The sequence below is a fragment of the Ranitomeya variabilis genome, chromosome 4 (assembly GCF_051348905.1).
Source record: "Ranitomeya variabilis isolate aRanVar5 chromosome 4, aRanVar5.hap1, whole genome shotgun sequence".
Classification (NCBI taxonomy): Eukaryota; Metazoa; Chordata; class Amphibia; order Anura; family Dendrobatidae; genus Ranitomeya; species Ranitomeya variabilis.
In genome coordinates, this window is record NC_135235.1 from 718,620,934 (window position 1) to 718,643,368 (window position 22,435).

General features: G+C 46.7%; 2 protein-coding genes across 2 annotated transcripts in view; one reads left to right on the forward strand and one right to left on the reverse strand.

Moving 5' to 3' along the window:
• The window catches only part of LOC143766587 (uncharacterized), a 925,271-nt gene that overhangs the window by 202,335 nt on the left and 700,501 nt on the right, over positions 1-22,435 (forward strand). The gene's annotated exons all lie outside the window — the stretch shown is intronic.
• LOC143766586 (uncharacterized) overlaps positions 1-22,435 on the reverse strand; it is a 327,061-nt gene that overhangs the window by 43,217 nt on the left and 261,409 nt on the right. Inside the window, exons 3-6 of the mRNA XM_077254373.1 lie at positions 12,974-13,153; positions 11,134-11,257; positions 10,953-11,050; positions 3,480-3,570 (exon numbers count right to left, since the gene is read on the reverse strand). Of these exons, the coding sequence (XP_077110488.1) occupies positions 3,480-3,570; positions 10,953-11,050; positions 11,134-11,257; positions 12,974-13,153 (493 nt within the window). The remainder of the gene's footprint in view (positions 1-3,479; positions 3,571-10,952; positions 11,051-11,133; positions 11,258-12,973; positions 13,154-22,435) is intronic.

The window sequence follows — 22,435 nt, forward strand, 5'->3', positions numbered from 1 at the left end:
TGGCGCTGGGCATCTAGGGTTAAAAAACGTAGGCATGCTACCCGGCCACTTCTAGTTGTGCGGCAGGTTTAGTTCATGGTCAGTATAGTTTCCATCTTCCAAGAGCTAGTTCTCATATATGCTGGGCTATGTTCTCTCGCCATTGAGAATCATGACAGCCGGGTCACTCTGGGTCCCATTTGGTGGGCCGGGTCACTCTGGGTCCCATTTTGTGTCCCGGGTCACTCTGGGTCCCATTTGGTGGCCCGGGTCACTCTGGGTCCCATTTGGTGGCCCGGGTCACTCTTGGTCCGATTTGGTGGCCCGGGTCACTCTGGGCCCGATTTGGTGGCCCGGGTCACTCTGGGCCCGATTTGGTCAACCCGGGTCACTCTGGGCCCGATTTGGTGGCCCGGGTCACTCTGGGCCCGATTTGGTGGCCCGGGTCACTCTGGGCCCGATTTGGTGGCCCGGGTCACTCTGGGTCCGATTTGGTGGCCCGGGTCACTCTGGGTCCGATTTGGTGGCCCGGGTCACTCTGGGTCCGATTTGGTGGCCCGGGTCACTCTGGGTCCGATTTGGTGGCCCGGGTCACTCTGGGTCCGATTTGGTGGTCCGGGTCACTCTGGGTCCGATTTGGTGGCCCGGGTCACTCTGGGTCCGATTTGGTGGCCCGGGTCACTCTGGGTCCGATTTGGTGGCCCGGGTCAATCTGGGTCCGATTTGGTGGCCCGGGTCACTCTGGGTCCGATTTGATGGCCCGGGTCACTCTGGGTCCGATTTGGTGGCCCGGGTCACTCTGGGTCCGATTTGGTGGCCCGGGTCACTCTGGGTCCGATTTGGTGGCCCGGGTCACTCTGGGTCCGATTTGACGGGCGGCGCCACTCTGGGTCCGATTTGACGGGCGGCGCCACTCTGGGTCCGACTTGGCGGGCGGCGCCACTCTGGGTCCGACTTGGCGCGCGGCGCCACTCTGGGTCCGACTTGGCGGGCGGCGCCACTCTGGGTCCGACTTGGCGGGCGGCGCCACTCTGGGTCCGACTTGGTGGGCGGCGCCACTCTGGGTCCGATTTGGTGGGCCGGGTCACTCTGGGTCCGATTTGGCGGGCCGGGTCACTCTGGGTCCGATTTGGCGGGCCGGGTCACTCTGGGTCCGATTTGGCGGGCCGGGTCACTCTGGGTCCGATTTGGCGGGCCGGGTCACTCTGGGTCCGATTTGGCGGGCCGGGTCACTCTGGGTCCGATTTGGCGGGCCGGGTCACTCTGGGTCCGATTTGGCGGGCCGGGTCACTCTGGGTCCGATTTGGCGGGCGGCGCCACTCTGGGTCCGATTTGGCGGGCGGCACCACTCTGGGTCCGATTTGGCGGGCGGCGCCACTCTGGGTCCGATTTGGCGGCCCGGGTCACTCTGGGTCCGATTTGGGGGCGGCGCCACTCTGGGTCCGATTTGGCGGGCGGCGCCACTCTGGGTCCGATTTGGCGGGCGGCGCCACTCTGGGTCCGATTTGGTGGGCGGCGCCACTCTGGGTCCGATTTGGCGGGCGGCGCCACTCTGGGTCCGATTTGGCGGGCGGCGCCACTCTGGGTCCGATTTGGCGGCCCGGGTCACTCTGGGTCCGATTTGGCGGCCCGGGTCACTCTGGGTCCGATTTGGCGGCCCGGGTCACTCTGGGTCCGATTTGGCGGGCGGCGCCACTCTGGGTCCGATTTTGCGGGCGGCGCCACTCTGGGTCCGATTTGGCGGGCAGCGCCTCTCTGGGTCCGATTTGGCGGGCGGCGCAACTCTGTGTCCGATTTGGCGGGCGGCGCCACTCTGTGTCCGATTTGGCGGGCGGCGCCACTCTGGGTCCGATTTGGCGGGCGGCGCCACTCTGGGTCCGATTTGGCGGGCGGCGCCACTCTGGGTCCGATTTGGCGGGCGGCGCCACTCTTGGTCCGATTTGGCGGGCGGCGCCACTCTGGGTCCGATTTGGCAGGCGGCGCCACTCTGGGTCCGATTTGGCGGGCGGCGCCACTCTGGGTCCGACTTGACGGGCGGCGCCACTCTGGGTCCGATTTGGCGGGCGGGGGCACTCTGGGTCCGATTTGGCAAGCGGGGGCACTCTCGTCCGATTTGGTGGGCTGGGTCCGATTTGGTGAGCGGGGCAATAATGATAAGACTACAGATAGTGCTTTGTAATTGTGCTGTACTGTCACTTTAAGAGCTGATATTATCTGACAAAACTTGTGACCTGGTGGGCTGGTAGAGTTTATAGGCGTTGGCATAGTAACTGGGTCTCACTGCGCATATCAATGAGGTAATCAGCCAGGTGGCAGTTATTTTTAGAAATTGCCTCAGAAATCAGGCCCATTATAAACGTATTGGAAAATTTCCCTATTGAAATGCATTGAGACACTTTTTTCAAACGCAAATTGCGCCAAAACTACAAATCCGATCGACACGAAAAATACTTAGCACACCTCTCAGGAACGCTGGCTTCGAAATGACACCTCACTGGAGTCTGTGAGTTTAGCGGTTCGGGCCGCATTACGTGCAGACTGAATAATAATAATAAGAATAAGAAGTTTACCACGGTGGAATAACAGTATAGTGCTTTGTTCCAAAGCACTATAATAATAATAATAAGAAGAAGAAGTTTACCACGGTGGAATAACAGTATAGTGCTTTGTTCCAAAGCACTATAATAAGAAGTTTACCACGGTGGAGTAACAGTATAGTGCTTTGTTCCAAAGCACTATAATAATAAGAATAAGAAGAAGTTTACCACGATGGAATAACAGTATAGTGCTTTGTTCCAAAGCACTATAATTAAAGCCATCAGCCACATACAGCTTAGAGATATATCAGGGCATGGGTGTAATGTTTTTTATGTAGTTTATCACAATCCTGCTTGAAGTTAGTTAATTTTAAAAGAAATTGAAAAGTCAGGATAAAGGAAACTCTGTTATTGTACAGAAATTCTCACTTGGCCTCACTGCACATTTAATGTCGTTGATCATAAAAGTGAAGTTTGGCCAGAAAGATTGGACCTGGTCTTGTAGGGACCATATGAGCACATTCAGCAGCACAGAAGGGAGAGAAGGGAGAGAAGGTAGATTCATCCAATAAGATATCAGTGTACTAGTAAGCCAACAGCATCATTACCCTCCGTTTCTCTTAAAGGCCCTTCATAATATTTTTCTTCAAGAGATTTTCTAACTTGTCAGCACATTCTACATACACTGTCATTTGGCTTTTTAGTTTACAGATCTGGGCAGGTAACTGTCAGCGTCTTCTATTTGAAGTAGGTGGATCTTCCAGGTTGTAAGTTCTATAGAAAAGGGCTTTCAATGTCCAAATCCATTTGAACATAGTTTGGCGGAGGAGAATGTTGTGGTCTAGAGGAATACTTGTGATCACACGATTTTGACACAGCCGGACTACATGATCCGATAAAGCAGCCACAGCCGATGACTAAGAAGAATCTGTGACTTCTCTGCATTTAGTGGTTATTACTCACCTGGGTAGTCATATGTAGGAATCTCTTCTTTATAGCACTCATCACCCCTTACATATGTCTCTGTAGTATTAATATGGGTCAGATCTTCACCCTGAAACAAATATTGTACAAGTCACAGACAGATGGAGAAGTCACATCTATGATCAGCTCTAATCCTGCCATCTCCACCGTTCTCATTACACATGTTCTGGGATGTATTAAGAGAAGCATAGAGTTTAGATGAGGGGTCTCAAACTCGGCTGGGTATATGGGCCGCACATAGAAAAACATTTAATTTCAGAAGCCGCATTATTTGCATGACAAAATGACATTTTTAGTGATACCTTTTTTTTCGTTATGTCCCCCCATCCATGTCCCCATATTGCAGACATGTGCCCCATCCAGGTTCCCCCATACATTGCAGACATGTGCCCCATCCAGGTCCCCCCCATATTGCAGACATGTCCCCCATCCAGGTCCCACCTATTTTCACATAGACATAACAGAAGAAAAAAAAGATTCTTCTCACCTGTCCTCCGTTCCCTCGGCGTCCTTTCTGCTCCTGTGGCCCGCAGGCACATAGACCCCTTGATGATCGCAGCCCAGTACAGGAGCCGCCGACATCCGCGCTGTAGTTCAGTGTATTGCCGCGCAGAGACCGGCAGGTGACATCTGCATCCCGGCGCAGCGGCGTATGACGTCACTGCCATGCACAGATGTCAGCTGCTGGCCCCTGATAGGCCGGCGGCTGACACTAGTATTGCTGTGCAGAGAGCCGGTGTCTGCGCGGCAATACACTGCACTACAGCGTGGATGTCGGCGGCTGCTGGAGCGAGCGCGATCGTTACAGGGTCTATGTGCCGGCGGGCAGCATGAAGCAGCCGGAGGGGCCGCGTGTTTGAGACCCCTGGTCTAGATCATGTCAAGTAATTATTCTCGTCTACTCCTCCGTGGTCAGATCTCTTCTGGAATACTGTGTCCAGTTCTGGGCACCACATTTAAAAAAAAAATAAAAAAACATTGAAAAGAGTGAGCAAGTTCAGAGAAGAGCTACCAGGATGGTGAGCGGACTGCAAAGTATGTGCTACGAGGAACGGTTAAAGGATTTAGAAATGTTTGTTTTGCAAAAAATATAGTTCTTAACGATAACGGTATTTCTCTGAGCCCATGACGGCACCACGGAGAGAGGGGACACCAAGGACAGGAAACCTACAGATAAAAAGGGGATACCTCTCTCCCGCATCAGTTGTTTACTAGAGAATGATGGGAGACTAAGGAACTGAGTCTTACTTTTAACATTACTTAACTTAATTGAGATACCGCGTGGCTATTCAGATAATTAGCATATGGCACTATATTAATGTGCACACCCATAAGTGAAGGGAGGGAATGTATGGGTGCAGTCATGGGCTCAGAGAAATACCGTTATCGGTAAGAACTATATTTTTCTCTGACGCCGATGACGGCACCACGGAGAGATTTGCAGAGATTGTACATTTAGGGAGGGACCACCGCTTCCAGAACCCTTTTACCAAAGGTAAGGTCTGATAAGAGGAGATAAGGTCCAATCTATAGTGCCTATAGATTGTAGATGGTGAGGACCAGGTAGCAGCTCTACATATCTCTCCCATAATTTCCCACGGGATCAATAAAGTGTATCGTATCGTATCGTATCGTATCTGGTCAATTGAAGCTCCGGCCTTCTCCGCCAAAGAGGTTGCTACTGCTCTCGTTGAGTGTGCCTTGACATCTCCCGGGACGGGTATCCCACTTGCAGAGTATGATAGGCTGATGGCGTCCGTGATCCATCTCGCCAAAGTGGCTTTGGAGGCTTTTTTTCCCCTTCTGGGGACCCTGAAATTACACAAAAAGAGAGGCGTCCTCCTTACTCTCTCTGGTGGCTTCTATGTAATGCATGAGGCATCTTCTGACATCTAGTGTATGTAAGGATTCTTCCTCCTTGTTTTTAGGGTTGGGACAAAAAGAGGGAAGAGATATCTCTTGAGTTCCATGGAATCGGGATGCTACTTTCAGGAGGTATGCTGGGTCTGTTTTGAGAACAACACTATCCTCCAAAAACTGGGTGCAAGGAAGGTTAGCAGATAGAGCCTGTATGTCGCTAACTCTACGTGCAGAGGTGATGGCGACTAGCAGGGATGTTTTGAGGGTTAAGATTTTCAATGGGATATCCTCTTAGGCCACGTTCACACGCTGCGGGTTCCTCTGCGGGTTAATCCCGCAGCGGAATTGAAAATCTGCAGGGCAAAACCGCTGCGGTTATCCCTGCAGATTTATCGCGGTTTGTTCCGCGGTTTCCGCTGCGGGATTACTCCTGTACTATTGATGCTGCATATGCAGCAATATGCAGCATCAATAGTAATGTTAAAAATAATAAAAATTGGCTATACTCACCCTCTGACGTCGCGATCTTTCCGGCGCTGCAAGCGGCTGTGCCGACAAGGACCTTCGTGACGTCACGGTCATGTGACCGCGGCGTCATCACGGTCATGTGACCGCGACGTCACCACAGGTCCTGTTCGGCACAGCAACTGAGACCGGACGCCGCGGGCAGCGCTGAGAGGTGAGTATAGCATTATTTTTTATTTTAATTCTTTTTTTTACACCCAAATATGGTTCCCAGGGCCTGGAGGAGAGTCTCCTCTCCTCCACCCCGGGTACCACCCGCACATTAACCGCTTACTTCCCGCAACGTGGGCACAGCCCCATGCAGGAAGTAAGCGGTTCAATGCATTCCTATGGGTGCAGAATCGCAGCGATTCTGCACAAAGAAGTGACATGCTGCGGGTTGTAAACCGCTGCGTTTCTGCGCGGTTTTTCCCGCAGCATGTGCACTGCGGTTTGCGGTTTCCATAGGGTTTACATGTTAATGTAAACGCTATGGAAACTGCTGCGGACCCGCAGCATCAAAATCGCAGCGGTTCCGCGGTAAAAACCGCAAAGTGGGAACATGGCCTAAGGGTTCAAAGGGATGTTTAGTCAGGGCCTTAAGGACCAAATTTAAATCCCATTGAGGGGTAACCCTTACAGGAAGAGGTCTCGATCTACCTGCTGCCCTGATGAACCTGGAAACCCACCGATTCATTGCCAAATCATAGTTAAATAGAGCTCCCAATGCTGCCACATGGACTTTCAGGGTACTTGTGGTCAGACCGATTTCCAACCCATTTTGTAGGAATTCTAGTATGGATTTAAGAGGGACTCCCTCATCTATTTTAGCACCTGAGGATGAGAGGAATTTTTTCCATACTGTTTCGTTGTAATTGGTTTCCTACTTTGTAGTAGAGTAGAAACCAGTCCCGGAGAAAATCCTGTACTTTGTAGTAGCTCCCTCTCAAATGCCAGGCTGTCAAGTGTAAGCTTGCAACTTGCGGATGATGAACTGGACCTTGGGAGAGGTGGTTTGGAAGATCTGGAAGTACCCACAGGTCGGAGATTGACATTCTCATCATCCAAGAGAACCAAGGCCTCTTCGGCCAGAACGGGGCTGTTAAGATCACATGAGCCCCATTCTCCCGAATCTTCCTCAGCACCACCGGAATCAGAGCAATTGGGGGAAATGCATATGCTAGTTGATGGAGCCAAGGAATCAGGAACGCATCTAATGATACTGGGTTCCCCAATGGGGTTATGGAGCAGAAAGTATTTACTTTTTTGTTAAGGTTGTTTGCGAAGAGGTGTATGCTCGAAACACCCCACTTTTCTGCAATCTGTGTGAACACTAAATGATTTAGCTCCCATTCCCCTTGCTTTAGGCGGGAATGACTCAGAAAGTACGCTCTGTAATTGTCCACCACTAATATATGAAGGCCTGACAGGGATAGAAGGTTGCTTTCGGCTATGTGGAATATTGATTTGGCTACTTCCAGCAGTTTTTGAGAGCGAGTACCCCCTTGATGATTCAGGTACGCTATCACTACCCTGTTGTCTGACATAATCCTGACATGGTGGGAGTGAAGGGGGCCTAAGAACTCCAGTAGTGCAAACTCGATTGCCAGCAGTTCTTTCAGGTTGGAAGATGCTTCTGCCAGAGTCGGTGGCCAAGTACCTTGGGCTAATAGGTCATTCAGATGAGCCCCCCACCCGCTGGGGCTTGCGTCCGTGGTTACTATTTTTGAAATTGGAGTTACCCACAGGACCCCTTGAGAAAGATTGTTTTGCGATGTCCACCAGTTTAGTGACCGAGTTGTGTGCGGAGATAAACTGAACCAACCTTCTAAATTCCCTTTTAGAGAGACTTCTTCTGACAAGATTTGACATTGAAGGTCCCTTGCATGGATTTGAGCCCATTGGACTGCAGGGATGCATGATGTCATGGATCCCAAGAGGGTCATGGCTTGGTGGAGGGTTATGGAGGAGAGATCTTGCATTCTGGACACTAGCCCCGATATGTTTTGTATTTTTTCCGCTAGAAGGCGGCATTCTTGTTTTACGGAGTCTAGAGTAAGACCTACTGTAGATATTCTTGGATTTGGGATGGTAATAACTTGGATTTTTTTAAGTTTACCAACCAATAGTGAGTGTATTATTGTTTCTAGCTGTTGCCGCAGTGTTGGGGAGAGGTGCTGATTACCAGGAAGTCATCGAGGTATGGCACTATCAGGGTGTCCTGTTCCCTCAGGTGAGCCATTACCTCCGCGACTAGTTTGGGGAATACTCTTGGAGCTATGGCTAGCCTGAAGGGGAGAGCTGAAAATTGAAAGTGGCATAACACCCCCCGATGTGCAGTGCTATCCTGAGAAATCTTTGGTGATCTCTGTGGATAGGGACATGATAGTAGGCGTCAGGTCCAGGACTGCCATGAAACACAGAGGAAACCACATTTTTATAGACGTCTTTATTGTTTCCATCTTGAACGCTTGGACCTCTAGGTATTTGTTTAGATTTTTCAGGTTTGATAGTCCTGTATGACCCATCTGGCTTCTTCCTTAGGAACAGAGGGGAATAATATCCTTACCCTTTTTCTTGAGGGGGAACTTCTAGGAGAACCCCCTTGTTCACCAGTCCAATGACCTCCTTTTCTAATGCTAGCTGCTCCTCCCCTGAAGATCTTGGTGATGTCACCATAAAGGAGGGACGAGGAAGTTTGAGAAATGTTAGTTTTAGTCCCGATTTTATTATGTTCAAAATCTATGTACTGCTGGTAATTTTCTCCAAGGCCGAGAGAAAGAGGGACACTCTTCCCCCCACCTGGGGCAAACATTCATTGGGAAGGTTTTTTTTGTCACTGGGGCTCTTATTGAACAAAAACCCTTTGTTCTTGTTTCTCTTATCCTCCCACTTGTCTTGGTTTTTCCCCGGCTTCCTTCGGAAAAACCTCTTGCTCCGAAAGGGCCTTCTGTAGGAAGGGAAACCCAGGGAGGGGAAAGATTTCTTTTTATCCCCTGCCTTTTCTAAGATGTCGTCTAAGGTGGGGCCAAATAAGAATTCGCCCTCACAAAGGATGGTACACAATTTGGATTTTGTCTGTAGGTCCCCTGGCCAACACTTGATTTCCCTTTTAGCTGGCTTTCCAATTGGTCTAACCATGCCATTAATGAACGGAACGTACATGCGGCGGCAACCGCCGGTTTTAGACGTCCCCCAGCTGCTTCCCAGGAACTTTTGAGAAAAGCGTCTGCCTTTTTGTCTATGGGATCTTTCAAGACCCCCATGTCCTCAAATGGGAGGGCAAATTTCTTTGATGCCTTAGCTATGGCGACATCAAGTTTAGGGGCTTTTTCCCAGAAGGAGCAAGATTCATCCTCAAAAGGGTATTTTCTTTTCGGTGTTAGTAACGCTTTCCTTATGGGTTTTTTCCACTCTTTTTTGATTAATGCAGATATTGTCTCGTTAAGGGGAAATGCTCTCCTCCTTTGCTCAAGACCCCCGAACATGATGTCCTGAACTGATCTCTTTGGGTGAGGGTCCGCTAGCCCCATAGTGCTTCTAACCGCTTTAATGAAGCCGTCTGTGCCTTCCAAAGGAAAACAGCTGTGACCCCCAGAGGAAGAAGAGGATAATAAAGAAGAAGAGGAGTTAGATGTATCTGAGTCCACATCTTCACTATCCGTAATATTAGACGCAGGAGATGAGGACCTGTGCCTGGTCTTCCTCCGCTTTTTACCACCCTTTAGGGATCTAAAGGTGTCTTCCACCTGATTTTTTATCAGGGTTTTGAGGTCGGCTGCGAACCCAGGAAGCACTTCAGATACTGTCCGCTGTATACACATGCTACAAAGCCTATTTTCCCAGGTAGTCGGATGGTCCTCTCTACAAAAGGTGCAAATCCTATGCTTAGATTTGCCTAAGCTTTTCTTCCCCTAAAGTAAGAAAAGACAAGTATGTCCTTACTGTCACAGACTTTCACGGAGATCACTTACCAGCTTGCGGACCCATAAATACCGGTTGGGGATGCTCTGCATCTGTCATCCTTGTGCCGGACTGGACTCCTTGCTATGCAGGGACCTTTAGCGTCCTATACCGGTGACATCTTGGTGTCCTTTTTGCGGCCGTCGCTTTTGTTGCTTCTGCTGCGGCGACGCTAGTGGTGGTGATTTTGATAGGGGTGATGCCTCTAGGTCGCTCATGTTACCTGGTTGAGCTCACAGAAGCGCCTGCCTGGGCTACTTCTCCCCCCCATTTATGCGGCGGTGATTCCCGCCGTCTATTTAAACCTGCGTCTGCGCAGTAACGCTGCTCAGCTCTGAGGCCCCGCCGAAACTGAGCATGCGCAATGGCCCGTACTCACACGAGAAACGTGACCAAGTCCCGAGCGTGCGCAGACCGAACCCGTCCTCCAAAATGGCGCTGCGCATCATGCGTGGGACGCTGCACACCGGAACCCCTGGATCTTCCAGAGAGCAGGCTGACGCTCCGGGGGGAGAGCCGCGCCACTCCCCCCATCCACAGAGGGACCCCCTGGATGCTGTCGCTGCTGCAGTGGATCTTACCTAGGGAGGTGGCCGCAAACTCCATGCCACCTCCCCCACACACCCAAGAGGCCCACTAGCCCCAGCGGTGGCGCCTCGGGTCACCACACCAGCCGAGGCAGGGGAACCCCCGCTACCTGAGTCAGACTGATTGGCCCCGGAATCCCACAACATTCGTCTTCTGTCAGTAAGTCTGTACGTCTCCCATCAAGGACAGGAAACCAACTGATGCGGGAGAGAGGTACCGCCTTTTTATCTGTAGGTTTCCTGTCCTTGGTGGGCAGATCCCCTCTCTGTGGTGCCGTCATGGGCGTCAGAGAAAAGAAGGCTAAGAGGAGACTTAATAACTGTCTACAAATATTTGAATGGATGTCACAGTGTAGAGGGGTCATCCTTATTCTAGTTTACACATGGAAACCCAAGGAGCAATGGAATATATATGTGAAACTATGAATCTAAGTATAAAACATATAAATACTGGTGGATAAAACAAGAATGGACAGAAGACTTTCACAGCCGTCTACACATCATAGGGGAGATCTCCTGACACCTTCTCGCCATCTACCTGATGATCCAGAGGAACATTGGGATTTTCTTTTTTACAGTCCTGTGGAAGAATAGGATGGGGACATCTCTCTGGTGTTGTCCTCTTAATGGAAAGATCTGGAGGAAACACATACAGGGACTGAATTCATTTTTTACATACAGCTAATTATAGGCCGTGTGTATTTAGTCCTGTCTATTACCTGGTGATGTGAGGTGCTGGGGATCCTCCATCACAACATCCTTATACAGATCTTTGTGTCCTTCTAAATACTCCCACTCCTCCATGGAGAAATAGACGGCGACATCCCGACACCTTATAGAAATCTGACACATACAGGTAAGTCCATATATATTTGGACAGAGACAACCTTTTTCTAATTTTGGTTATAGACATTACCACAATGAATTTTAAACGAAACAATTCAGATGCAGTTGAAGTTCAGACTTTCAGCTTTCATTTGAGGGTATCCACATTAAAATTGGATGAAGGGTTTAGGAGTTTCAGCTCCTTAACATGTGCCACCCTGTTTTTAAAGGGACCAAAAGTAATTGGGCAATTGACTCCAAGGCTATTTCATGGACAGGTGTGGGCAATCCCTTCGTTATGTCATTCTCAATTAAGCAGATAAAAGGCCTGGAGTTGATTTGAGGTGTGGTGCTTGCATTTGGAAGGTTTTGCTGTGAAGTAAACATGCGGTCATATGAGCTCTCCATGCAGGTGAAACAAGCCATCCTTAAGCTGCGAAAACAGAAAAAACCCATCCGAAAAATTGCTACAATATTAGGAGTGGCAAAATCTACAGTTTGGTACATCCTGAGAAAGAAAGAAAGCACTGGTGAAGTCATCAATGCAAAAAGACCTGGTCGCCCACGGAAGACAACAGTGGTGGATGATCGCAGAATAATCTCCATTCTCCAATCTTCACAACAGCCAACCAAGTGAACAACACTCTCCAGGAGGTCGGCGTATCAATATCCAAATCTACCATAAAGAGAAGACTGCATGAAAGTAAATACAGAGGGTTCACTGCACGGTGCAAGCCACTCATAAGCATCAGGAATAAAAAGGCTAGACTGGACTTTGCTAAAAAACATCTAAAAAAGCCAGCACAGTTCTGGAAGAACATTCTTTGGACAGATTAAACTAAGATCAACCTCTACCAGAATGATGGAAAGAGAAAAGTATGGCGAAGGCGTGGTACAGCTCATGATCCAAAGCATACCACATCATCTGTAAAACACGGCGGAGGCAGTGTGATGGCTTGGGCATGCATGGCTGCCAGTGGCACTGGGTCACTAGTGTTTATTGATGATGTGACAAGACAGAAGCAGCCGAATGAATTCTGAGGTATTCAGAGCCATACTGTGTGCTCAGATCCAGCCGAATGCAGCCAAACTGATTGGTCGTCGTTTCATACTACAGATGGACAATGACCCAAAACATAAAGCCAAAGCAACCCAGGAGTTTATTAAAGCAAAGAAGTGGAATATTCTTGAATGGCCAAGTCAGTCACCTGATCTCAACCCAATTGAGCATGCATTTCACTTGTTAAAGACTAAACTTCAGACAGAAAGGCCCACAAACAAACAGCAACTGAAAACCACCGCAGTGAATGCCTGGCAGAGCATCAAAAAGGAGGAAACACAGCATCTGGTGATGTCCATGAGTTCAAGACTTCAGGCAGTCATTACCAATAAAGGGTTTTCAACCAAATACTAGAAATGAACATTTTATTTAAAATTGTTTAAATCTATCCAATTACTTTTGGTCCCTTTAAAAACAGGGTGGCACATGTTAAGGAGCTGAAACTCCTAAACCCTTCATCCAATTGTAATGAGGATACCCTCAAATGAGAGCTGAAAGTCTGAACTTCAACTGCATCTGAATTGTTTTGTTTAAAATTCAATGTGGTAATGTCTATAACCAAAATTAGAAAAATGTTGTGTCTGTCAAAATATATATGAACTTAACTGTACAATGATACCATCATCCCCCCGATTCCTTCATAACATTACTGTATAATGTCCCAGCAGTGTCACCTCTCCAGTCAGCAGCTCAATCATCTTGTAGGTGAGTTCTAGGATCTTTTGGTCATTGATTTCCTCATGTATCAGTGGGTGAGGTGGAGGCCCCATGATTCGGCTCAGGGGTCTTCCGCATCCCTCAGACACAGGGTCCTGACAGCGCTCACTAGAAATCTTCTTCACTACTGTGTAATCCTGGTTATGGAGAGAAACATTAACCCCTTCCTGACATCCGACGTACTATCCCGTCGAGGTGGGGTGGGCCCCCATGACCGCCGACGGGATAGTACGTCATAGCCGATCGGCCGCGCTCACGGGGGGAGCGCGGCCGATCGCGGCCGGGTGTCGGCTGCATATCGCAGCTGACATCCGGCACTATGTGCCAGGAGCGGTCACGGACCGCTCCCGGCACATTAACCCCCGGCACACCGCGATCAAACATGATCGCGATGTGCCGGCGGTGCAGGGAAGCATCGCGCAGGGAGGGGGCTCCCTGCGGGCTTCCCTGAGCCCCCCGCAGCAACGCGATGTGATCGCGTTGCTGCGAGGGTCTTACCTCCCTCCCTGCCTGCTCCAGACCCGGATCCAAGATGGCCGCGGATCCGGGTCCTGCAGGGAGGGAGGTGGCTTCACAGACGCCTGCTCAGAGCAGGCACTGTGAAGCAGCCTGCACCTCTCGCAGATCGGTGATCTGTCAGAGTGCTATGCAAACTGACAGATCACCGATCTGTATTGTCCCCCCCTGGGGCAAAGTAAAAAAGTAAAAAAAAAAAATTCCAAATGTGTAAAAAAAAATAAAAAAAAATATTCCAAAATAATGAAAAAAAAAAAATATATATTATTCCCATAAATAAATTTCTTTATCTAAATAAAAAAAAAAAACAATAAAAGTACACATGTTTAGTATCGCCGCGTCCGTAACGACCCCACCTATAAAACTGCCCCACTAGTTAACCCCTTCAGTAAACACCGTAAGAAAAAAAAAAAAAAAACGAGGCAAAAAACAACGCTTTATTACCATACCGCCGAACAAAAAGTGGAATAACACGCGATCAAAAAGACATATATAAATAACCATGGTACCACTGAAAACGTCATCTTGTCCTGCAAAAAACAAGCCGCCACACAGCATCATCAGCAAAAAAATAAAAAAGTTATAGTCCTGAGAATAAAGCGATACCAAAATAATTATTTTTTCTATAAAATAGTTTTTATCGTATAAAAGCGCCAAAACATAAAAAAATGATATAAATGAGATATCGCTGTAATCGTACTGACCCGAAGAATAAAACTGCTTTATCAATTTTACCAAATGCGGAACGGTATAAACGCCTCTCCCAAAAGAAATTCAGGAATTGCTGGTTTTTGGTCATTCTGCCTCACAAAAATCGGAATAAAAAGCGATCAAAAACGGTCACGTGTCCGAAAATGTTACCAATAAAAACGTCAACTCGTCCCGCAAAAAACAAGACCTCACATGACTCTGTGGAGCAAAATGTGGAAAAATTATAGCTCTCAAAATGTGGAGACGCAAAAACTTTTTTGCTATAAAAAGCGTCGCTGGTTTCACACTTGCGTTTTTGTCTGCAGCGTTTTTTGCACAAAAAAACGCATGCGTTTTTTCCCTATATTTAACATTGAAAACGCATGCGTTTTTTTTGTACACGTTTGGTCGCGTTTTCAAACGCATGCGTTTTTTTTCTGCATGCGTTAATTTTCAGAAATACAACCTGCAGTATTTTCTTGCGTTTTTAAGCACATGCGTTTGTTTGCGTTAAAAACGCATGCATTTTTATCGAAAAAAAAACAGAAAACACACTGAAAAGCCACCCACCACCATCATTGTGATAAAGGGATCCAAACCCTAACCCTAACTCTACCCCTAACCTCACCCCTAACCGTTTAATGAACATTTTCTGACAGTCATAGTGCCACGTATTTCAGTGCCACGTATTTCAGTGCCACGTATTTCAGTGCCACGTATTTCAGTGCCACGTATTTCAGTGCCACGTATTTCAGTGCCATGTATTTCAGTGCCATGTATTTCAGGGCAACGTATCACATATTTCAGTGCCACGTGTTTCAGTGCCACGTATTTCAGTGCCACGTATCACGTATTTCAGTGCCACATATTTTAGTACCACGTATTTCAGTTGCACGTGTTTCAGTGCCACGTATTTCAGTGCCACGTATTTCAGTGCCACGTATTTCAGTGCCACGTATTTCAGTGCCATGTATCACGTATTTCAGTGCCACGTGTTTCAGTGCCACGTATTTAAGTGCCACGTATCACATATTTCAGTGCCACGTATTTCAGTGCCACGTATTTCAGTGCCACGTATTTCAGTGCCACGTATTTCAGTGCCACGTATCACATATTTCAGTGCCACGTATTTCAGTGCCACGTATTTCAGTGCCACGTATTTCAGTGCCACGTATCACGTATTTCAGTGCCACGTGTTTCAGTGCCACGTGTTTCAGTGCCACGTATTTAAGTGCCACGTATCACATATTTCAGTGCCACGTATTTCAGTGCCACGTATTTCAGTGCCACGTATTTCAGTGCCACGTATTTAAGTGCCACGTATCACATATTTCAGTGCCACGTATTTCAGTGCCACGTATTTCAGTGCCACGTATCACGTATTTCAGTGCCACGTGTTTCAGTGCCACGTATTTAAGTGCCACGTATCACATATTTCAGTGCCACGTATTTAAGTGCCACGTATTTAAGTGCCACGTATTTAAGTGCCACGTATTTCAGTGCCACGTATTTCAGTGCCACGAATTTAAGTGCCACGTATTTCAGTGCCACGTATTTCAGTGCCACGTATTTCAGTGCCACGTATTTCAGTGCCACGTATTTCAGTGCCACGTATTTCAGTGCCACGTATTTCAGTGCCACGTATTTCAGTGCCACGTATTTCAGTCACGTTTAGGGTTAGGGGTAGGGTTAGGGTTAGGGCTAGGGTTGGAGGTAAAGTTAGGGTTGGGGCTAAAGTTAGGGTTGGGGCTAAAGTTAAGGTTGGGGCTAAAGTTAGGGTTAGGGTTTGGATTACATTTACGTTTGGATTAGGGTTGGGATTAGAATTATGGGTGTGTCAGGGCTAGGGGTGTGGTTAGGGTTACCGTTGGGATTAGGGTTAGGGGTGTGTTTGGGTTAGGGTTTCAGGTAGAATTGGGGAGTTTCCACTGTCCAGGCACATCAGGGGCTCTCCAAGCGCGACATGGCGTCCAATCTCAATTCCAGCCAATTCTGCGTTGAAAAAGTAAAACAGTGCTCCTTCCCTTCCGAGCTCTCCCGTGCGCCCAAAAAGGGGTTTACCCCAACATATGTGTTATCAGCGTACTCGGGACAAATTGAACAACAACTTCTGGGGTCCAAGCTCTCTTGTTATCCTTAGGAAAATAAAAATTTGGGGGGCTAAAAATCATTTTTGTGGGAAAAAAAAAGATGTTTTATTTTCACGGCTCTGCGTTATAAACTGTAGTGAAACACTTGGGGGTTCAAAGTTCTCACAACACATCTAGATAAGTTCCTTGGGAGGTCTAGTTTCCAATATGGGGTCACTTGTGGGGGGTTTGTACTGTTTGGGTACATCAGGGGCTCTGCAAATGCAACGTGACGCCTGCAGACCAATCCATTTAAGGCTGCATTCCAAATGGTGCTCCTTCCCTTCCGAGCTCTGTCATGCACCCAAACAGTGGTTCCCCCCCACATATGGGGTATCAGCGTACTCAGGACAAATTGGACAACAACTTTTGGGGTCCAATTTATCCTGTTACCCTTGTGAAAATACAAAACTGGGGGCTAAAAAATCATTTTTGTGAAAAAAAAAAAGAATTTTTATTTTCACGGATTTGCGCTATAAACTTTAGTGAAACACTTGGGGGTTCAAAGTTCTCAAAACACATCTAGATAAGTTCCTTGGGAGGTCTAGTTTCCAATATGGGGTCACTTGTGGGGGGTTTGTACTGTTTAGGTACATCAGGGGCTCTGCAAATGCAACGTGACGGCTGCTGACCAATCCATTTAAGTCTGCATTCCAAATGGCGCTCCTTCCCTTCCGAGCTCTGTCATGCGCCCAAACAGTGGTTCCCCCCCACATATGGGGTATCAGCGTACTCAGGACAAATTGGAAAACAAATTTTGGGGTCCAATTTATTCTGTTACCCTTGTAAAAATACAAAGCTGGGGGCTAAAAAATCATTTTTGAGAAAAAAAAAAAAAATTATTTTCACGGCTCTGCGTTATAATCTGTAGTGAAACACTTGGGGGTTCAAAGCTCTCAAAACACATCTAGATAAGTTCCTTAGGGGGTCTACTTTCCAAAATGGTGTCACTTGTAGGGAGTTTCAATGTTTAGGCACATCAGGGGCTCTCCAAACGCAACATGGCGTCCCATCTCAATTCCAGTCAATTTTGCATTGAAAAGTCAAATGGCGCTCCTTCCCTTCCAAGCTCTGCCATGCGCCCAAACAATGGTTTACACCCACATATGGGGTATCAGCGTACTCAGGACAAATTGCACAACATTTTTTGGGGTCCAATTTCTTCTCTTACCCTTGGGAAAATAAAAAATTGGGGGCGAAAAGATCATTTGTGTGAAAAAATATGATTTTTTATTTTTACGGCTCTGCATTATAAACTTCTGTGAAGCACTTGGTGGGTCAAAGTGCTCACCACACATCTAGATAAGTTCCTTAGGGGGTCTACTTTCCAAAATGGTGTCACTTGTAGGGAGTTTCAATGTTTAGGCACATCAGGGGCTCTCCAAACGCAACATGGCGTCCCATCTCAATTCCAGTCAATTTTGCATTGAAAAGTCAAATGGCGCTCCTTCCCTTCCAAGCTCTGCCATGCGCCCAAACAATGGTTTACTCCCACATATGGGGTATCAGCGTACTCAGGACAAATTATACAACAACTTTGGGGGTCCATTTTCTCCTGTTACCCTTGGTAAAATAAAACAAATTGGAGCTGAAATAAATTTTGTGTGAAAAAAAGTTAAATGTTCATTTTTATTTAAACATTCCAAAAATTCCTGTGAAACACCTGAAGGGTTAATAAACTTCTTGAATGTGGTTTTGAGCACCTTGAGGGGTGCAGTTTTTAGAATGGTGTCACACTTGAGTATTTTCTATCATATAGACCCCTCAAAATGACTTCAAATGAGATGTGGTCCCTAAAAAAAAATGGTGTTGTAAAAATGAGAAATTGCTGGTCAACTTTTAACCCTTATAACTCCGTCACAAAAAAAAATTTTGGTTCCAAAATTGTACTGATGTAAAGTAGACATGTGGGAAATGTTACTTATTAAGTATTTTGCGTGACATATGTCTGTGATTTAAGGGCATAAAAATTCAAAGTTGGAAAATTGCAAAATTTTCATAATTTTCGCCAAATTTCCATTTTTTTCACAAATAAACGCAAGTTATATCGAATAAATTTTACCACTAACATGAAGTACAATATGTCACGAGAAAACAATGTCAGAATCGCCAAGATCCGTCAAAGCGTTCCAGAGTTATAGCCTCATAAAGGGACAGTGGTCAGAATTGTAAAAATTGGCCCGGTCATTAACGTGCAAACCACCCTTGGGGGTGAAGGGGTTAATAAATCTCACTACAGACATTTCCAGAGTCTTCACTTCTCCTGTTCTGTCCATCTGATATTCCCATAGATAAGAATGATGTAATGCAATGTCATCAGAATCTCTCACCTCTCCAGTAAGCCGGAAGAGGATTTCTAGGGTGAGGTGTAATATCCTCTCCGCCATCTTGTCTCTGTCCATATCAATCCTTGATGAATAAATTAGGAAAATTCTCTTATATAGAAGATCTTCACTGAGAGGATCCGGTATTGTAGAGACCTGATTGAGAAGGAGATGAGCCAATGTAACATCATAACAATCCTGTGTAATAATACAATTACTGGAGATAATAAGGGAAACATATGAGGAGATGTATTATTTTACAGTATTTAGTTTTCTTCTTTACATCTACTAATAAAACCTATATATTTAGGCCACAGACAACAAGCAGTTTCTTCCTCGGAGTCGGCAGCTGAATACGTTCCTCATAGACTCATCTTCCATAACGCTAATTCTCGCCTCATTTACCGACCCTGGAATCGGCATTAGTAATACTGCAGGAGATATTCATTACACGGGACAGGAGAAATAACGACTTCATGATGAGGACGACATCTTCATCTCGTACTACGGCTCTAGGAACAGATCTGTCCAGAGTCGGTCACTGCCTCCATCCCCACCGGCCTCTATATGGAGGTTTCCCGTCTTCCCCGCACTGTAATCTTCTATCACGTTAGATCTCAGCTCTGAGTCACACACAGAAGTCTGAGGCTTTTATTAAAAAAATTTGTTTTGACAAACACCGCGGACAGAAATCATTTGATCCCAAAGACTCCATGTACAGTGATTTATGGGGTTTATTTCTGGCCTTAGGCTTTCCTATATTATAAGAAAAACACCAGAAAAATCAGATATTAAAATGTTTCAAAAGAAGATTGGCTTCAACAATTCTTGTAAAAATAAAAAAAAAAATATAAAAAAGCAGGAGTCACATTTTATTATTTTTTAACAAGTGAAACATTTTTCTACAAATTAATTATTTTGAGCACCAGAACATAGACGTGCACCACAGGGACAGCACAGATGACGCTCCAACAAAAACCCTGACAGTTTAACCACTTGCTGCTCTGAAAAGCAAACATGGCATCTAAGAAGGTGTGACAGAGTGCTGCTGGGCCTGTAATGTACGAAGGTCTATTAGGCCGGGCCAGAGGCAGCGTCCAATAAGTTACCTTTTAACTCTCGGCACAGACAGTGATATTGCTGCAATGTCCAGGCAAGTTTATTTAAACTTCATAAACCGCTCAGGATAGTAAAACAAAAGAACAGCCTTTTCCGGCACAAAGTGAAAACATAGAGTAAAAAGTACATACAACATACAGCAGGTCCGCCCGCTCAGGATAGTGTCCGATTCTTTATCACAGACCAACACACAGGAGATCCACACATCCAGCTCCAGACACTGAATGAGAGACTCGGCCTCCATTTTATCTGCCAAATCATGCCCCTGGGGTTGGGATATGCGAGCAGTCTCTTATGACAGCTCGTAAAACCCAGCCCTGGAATGGCTTAATAACTCTCTCAGCACTATATGTGCTGGAGCATTCTTCCGAGCTCACATCATAGCAGTTAATAGCCGCAATGACACATATATCCCCTCAAGGACTAGTCCGGCAGCCATCTTACACATTAGACTAAAGTTACATGAAAGCACTGATTTTGGGGGGTTTGGGCGACTATATAATATATTTGGGGGCCTCACGACAGATGATGTCAGCGCAGAGAAGGATCTGACATCCTGAATTTCAGAGGCTAATCCATTTGTTCTTCCTGTAGATAATCCTCCGCTAGAGGAGTCTGGAGGCGACTCTCTCATACAGACCACAGGAAAGCTTGAATATTTGTGTGTATGGGGGAGTCGGGAGAGATAGCCGTCTGCCAAATGACCCTTCAGCCAACACCAGGGCCGGACTGGGACTAAAATTCAGCCCTGGCATTTGAAGTTACACAGGCCCACTTGTCACATGGTGACTGTATAATATCTTTGTACACTTGTAGGCAGGGCCGGTTTTAGGCAAAGTGGAGCCCTACGCCTAGGCAAAGTTTAAAATGGGGCCCCAAATGCTAACAGATTGCACATCACACAAAAGCATTTCGGTTGTATTAACATTCCCTGAGTTCAGGCCGCTAAATGAGTGTGATCGACAATACTGAAGTTGTTCAACGCTTGTTTCCCGGCCTCTTTCCACCAGCTGAGGAATAATGATGGGACAGAACGATCACTAATAGATCACTAACAGATCACCACACAGTATCATGTTATCAGCAGCACATCTACAGTTTACACCAGTGATGTACTGCTGAGAACAAGGATTTTTGTTCCAGCAAAAACAATCTGAATATACAATCTGAAAAAATGGTCTCTCCTTTTTCCTCACATAGAGGATTTTGGCATACAGAGAGGTCATACCCTGCCACTGCAGGAGACTTCGTTTATTAGCCTGGATAACTTCCCCTGATGAACCTCCCAAACGGGAGGGGAAACGCGTAGGGAAGACACTTTTTTCAGGGTGGCTATATCTGATCATGGGCATCACAAAACAGGCTCACACTTGGGTACTGCCCTTGTAAGGGCGGGAGTTGGTTGCAGAGGGCACAACAGGGTAAATAGGCCCCCGTGTCTCCCCCCGGCCCTCCTTTGCTTTTGGTCTTTATGTCCTTTCTCCCCATTTCCTGGTCTCAGCAACCATAATGCTGTAGTAAACTCCCGAGTGCCAGCAAACAACAATTTGGGTGAGATTGTGCCATTTTTTATCTAGTGCACTGGGAATCACGAGCACTTTATTTATTGTTTATTTATGTCTTTTAGGTATGCATATTAAATGTTAAGTTTTAATGAAGATTTAAGGGCTGACTTTGCTGCATTTAGTCTATATTTAGAGTCAGATAGATTCAGAACAGAACCTCTGGGTTGTTGTAGTTCTAAATTTTTTTTTTATATAACAACCATACAGTATATAACAAGGCCTCCCCCATAGAATATAATATACCCCCCATAGTATATAGCACAACCCGCATAGCATATAACACAGCCCACGTAGCAGTATACAGCACAGCCCACATAGCAGTATACAGCACAGCCCAAACTGTAGTATACAGCCCACACAGTAGTATACAGCATTGCCCACATAGTAGTATACAGCACTGCCCACAAAATAGTATACAGCACAGCCCACACAGTAGTATACAGCAGAGCCCACACAGTAGTATATAGCACAGCCCACAGTAGTATACAGCAGAGCACACACAGTAGTATAAAGCAGAGCCCACATCGTAGTATATAGCACTGCCCACACAGTAGTATACAGCACAGCCTATACAGTAGTTCACAGCACAGCCCACATAGTAGTATACAGCACTGCCCACATAGTAGTATACAGCAGAGCCCACATAGTAGTATACAGCACTGCCCACATAGTAGTATACAGCAGAGCCCACATAGTAGTATATAGCACAGCCCACATAGTAGTATACAGCACTGGCCACACATGACAGCAGAGCCCACACAGTAGTATACAGCACTGCCCACATAGTAGTATACAGCACAGCCCACACAGTAGTATACAGCACTGCCCACATAGTAGTATACAGCACAGCCCACACAGTAGTATATAGCACTGCCCACATAGTAGTATACAGCAGAGCCCACACAGTATTATATAGCACAACCCACATAGTAGTATGCAGCACTGCCCACAGTAGTATACAGCAGAGCCCACACAGTAGTATACAGCACTGCCCATAGTAGTATACAGCACTGCCCACATAGTAGTATACAGCAGAGCCCACATAGTAGTATATAGCACAGCCCACACAGTAGTAT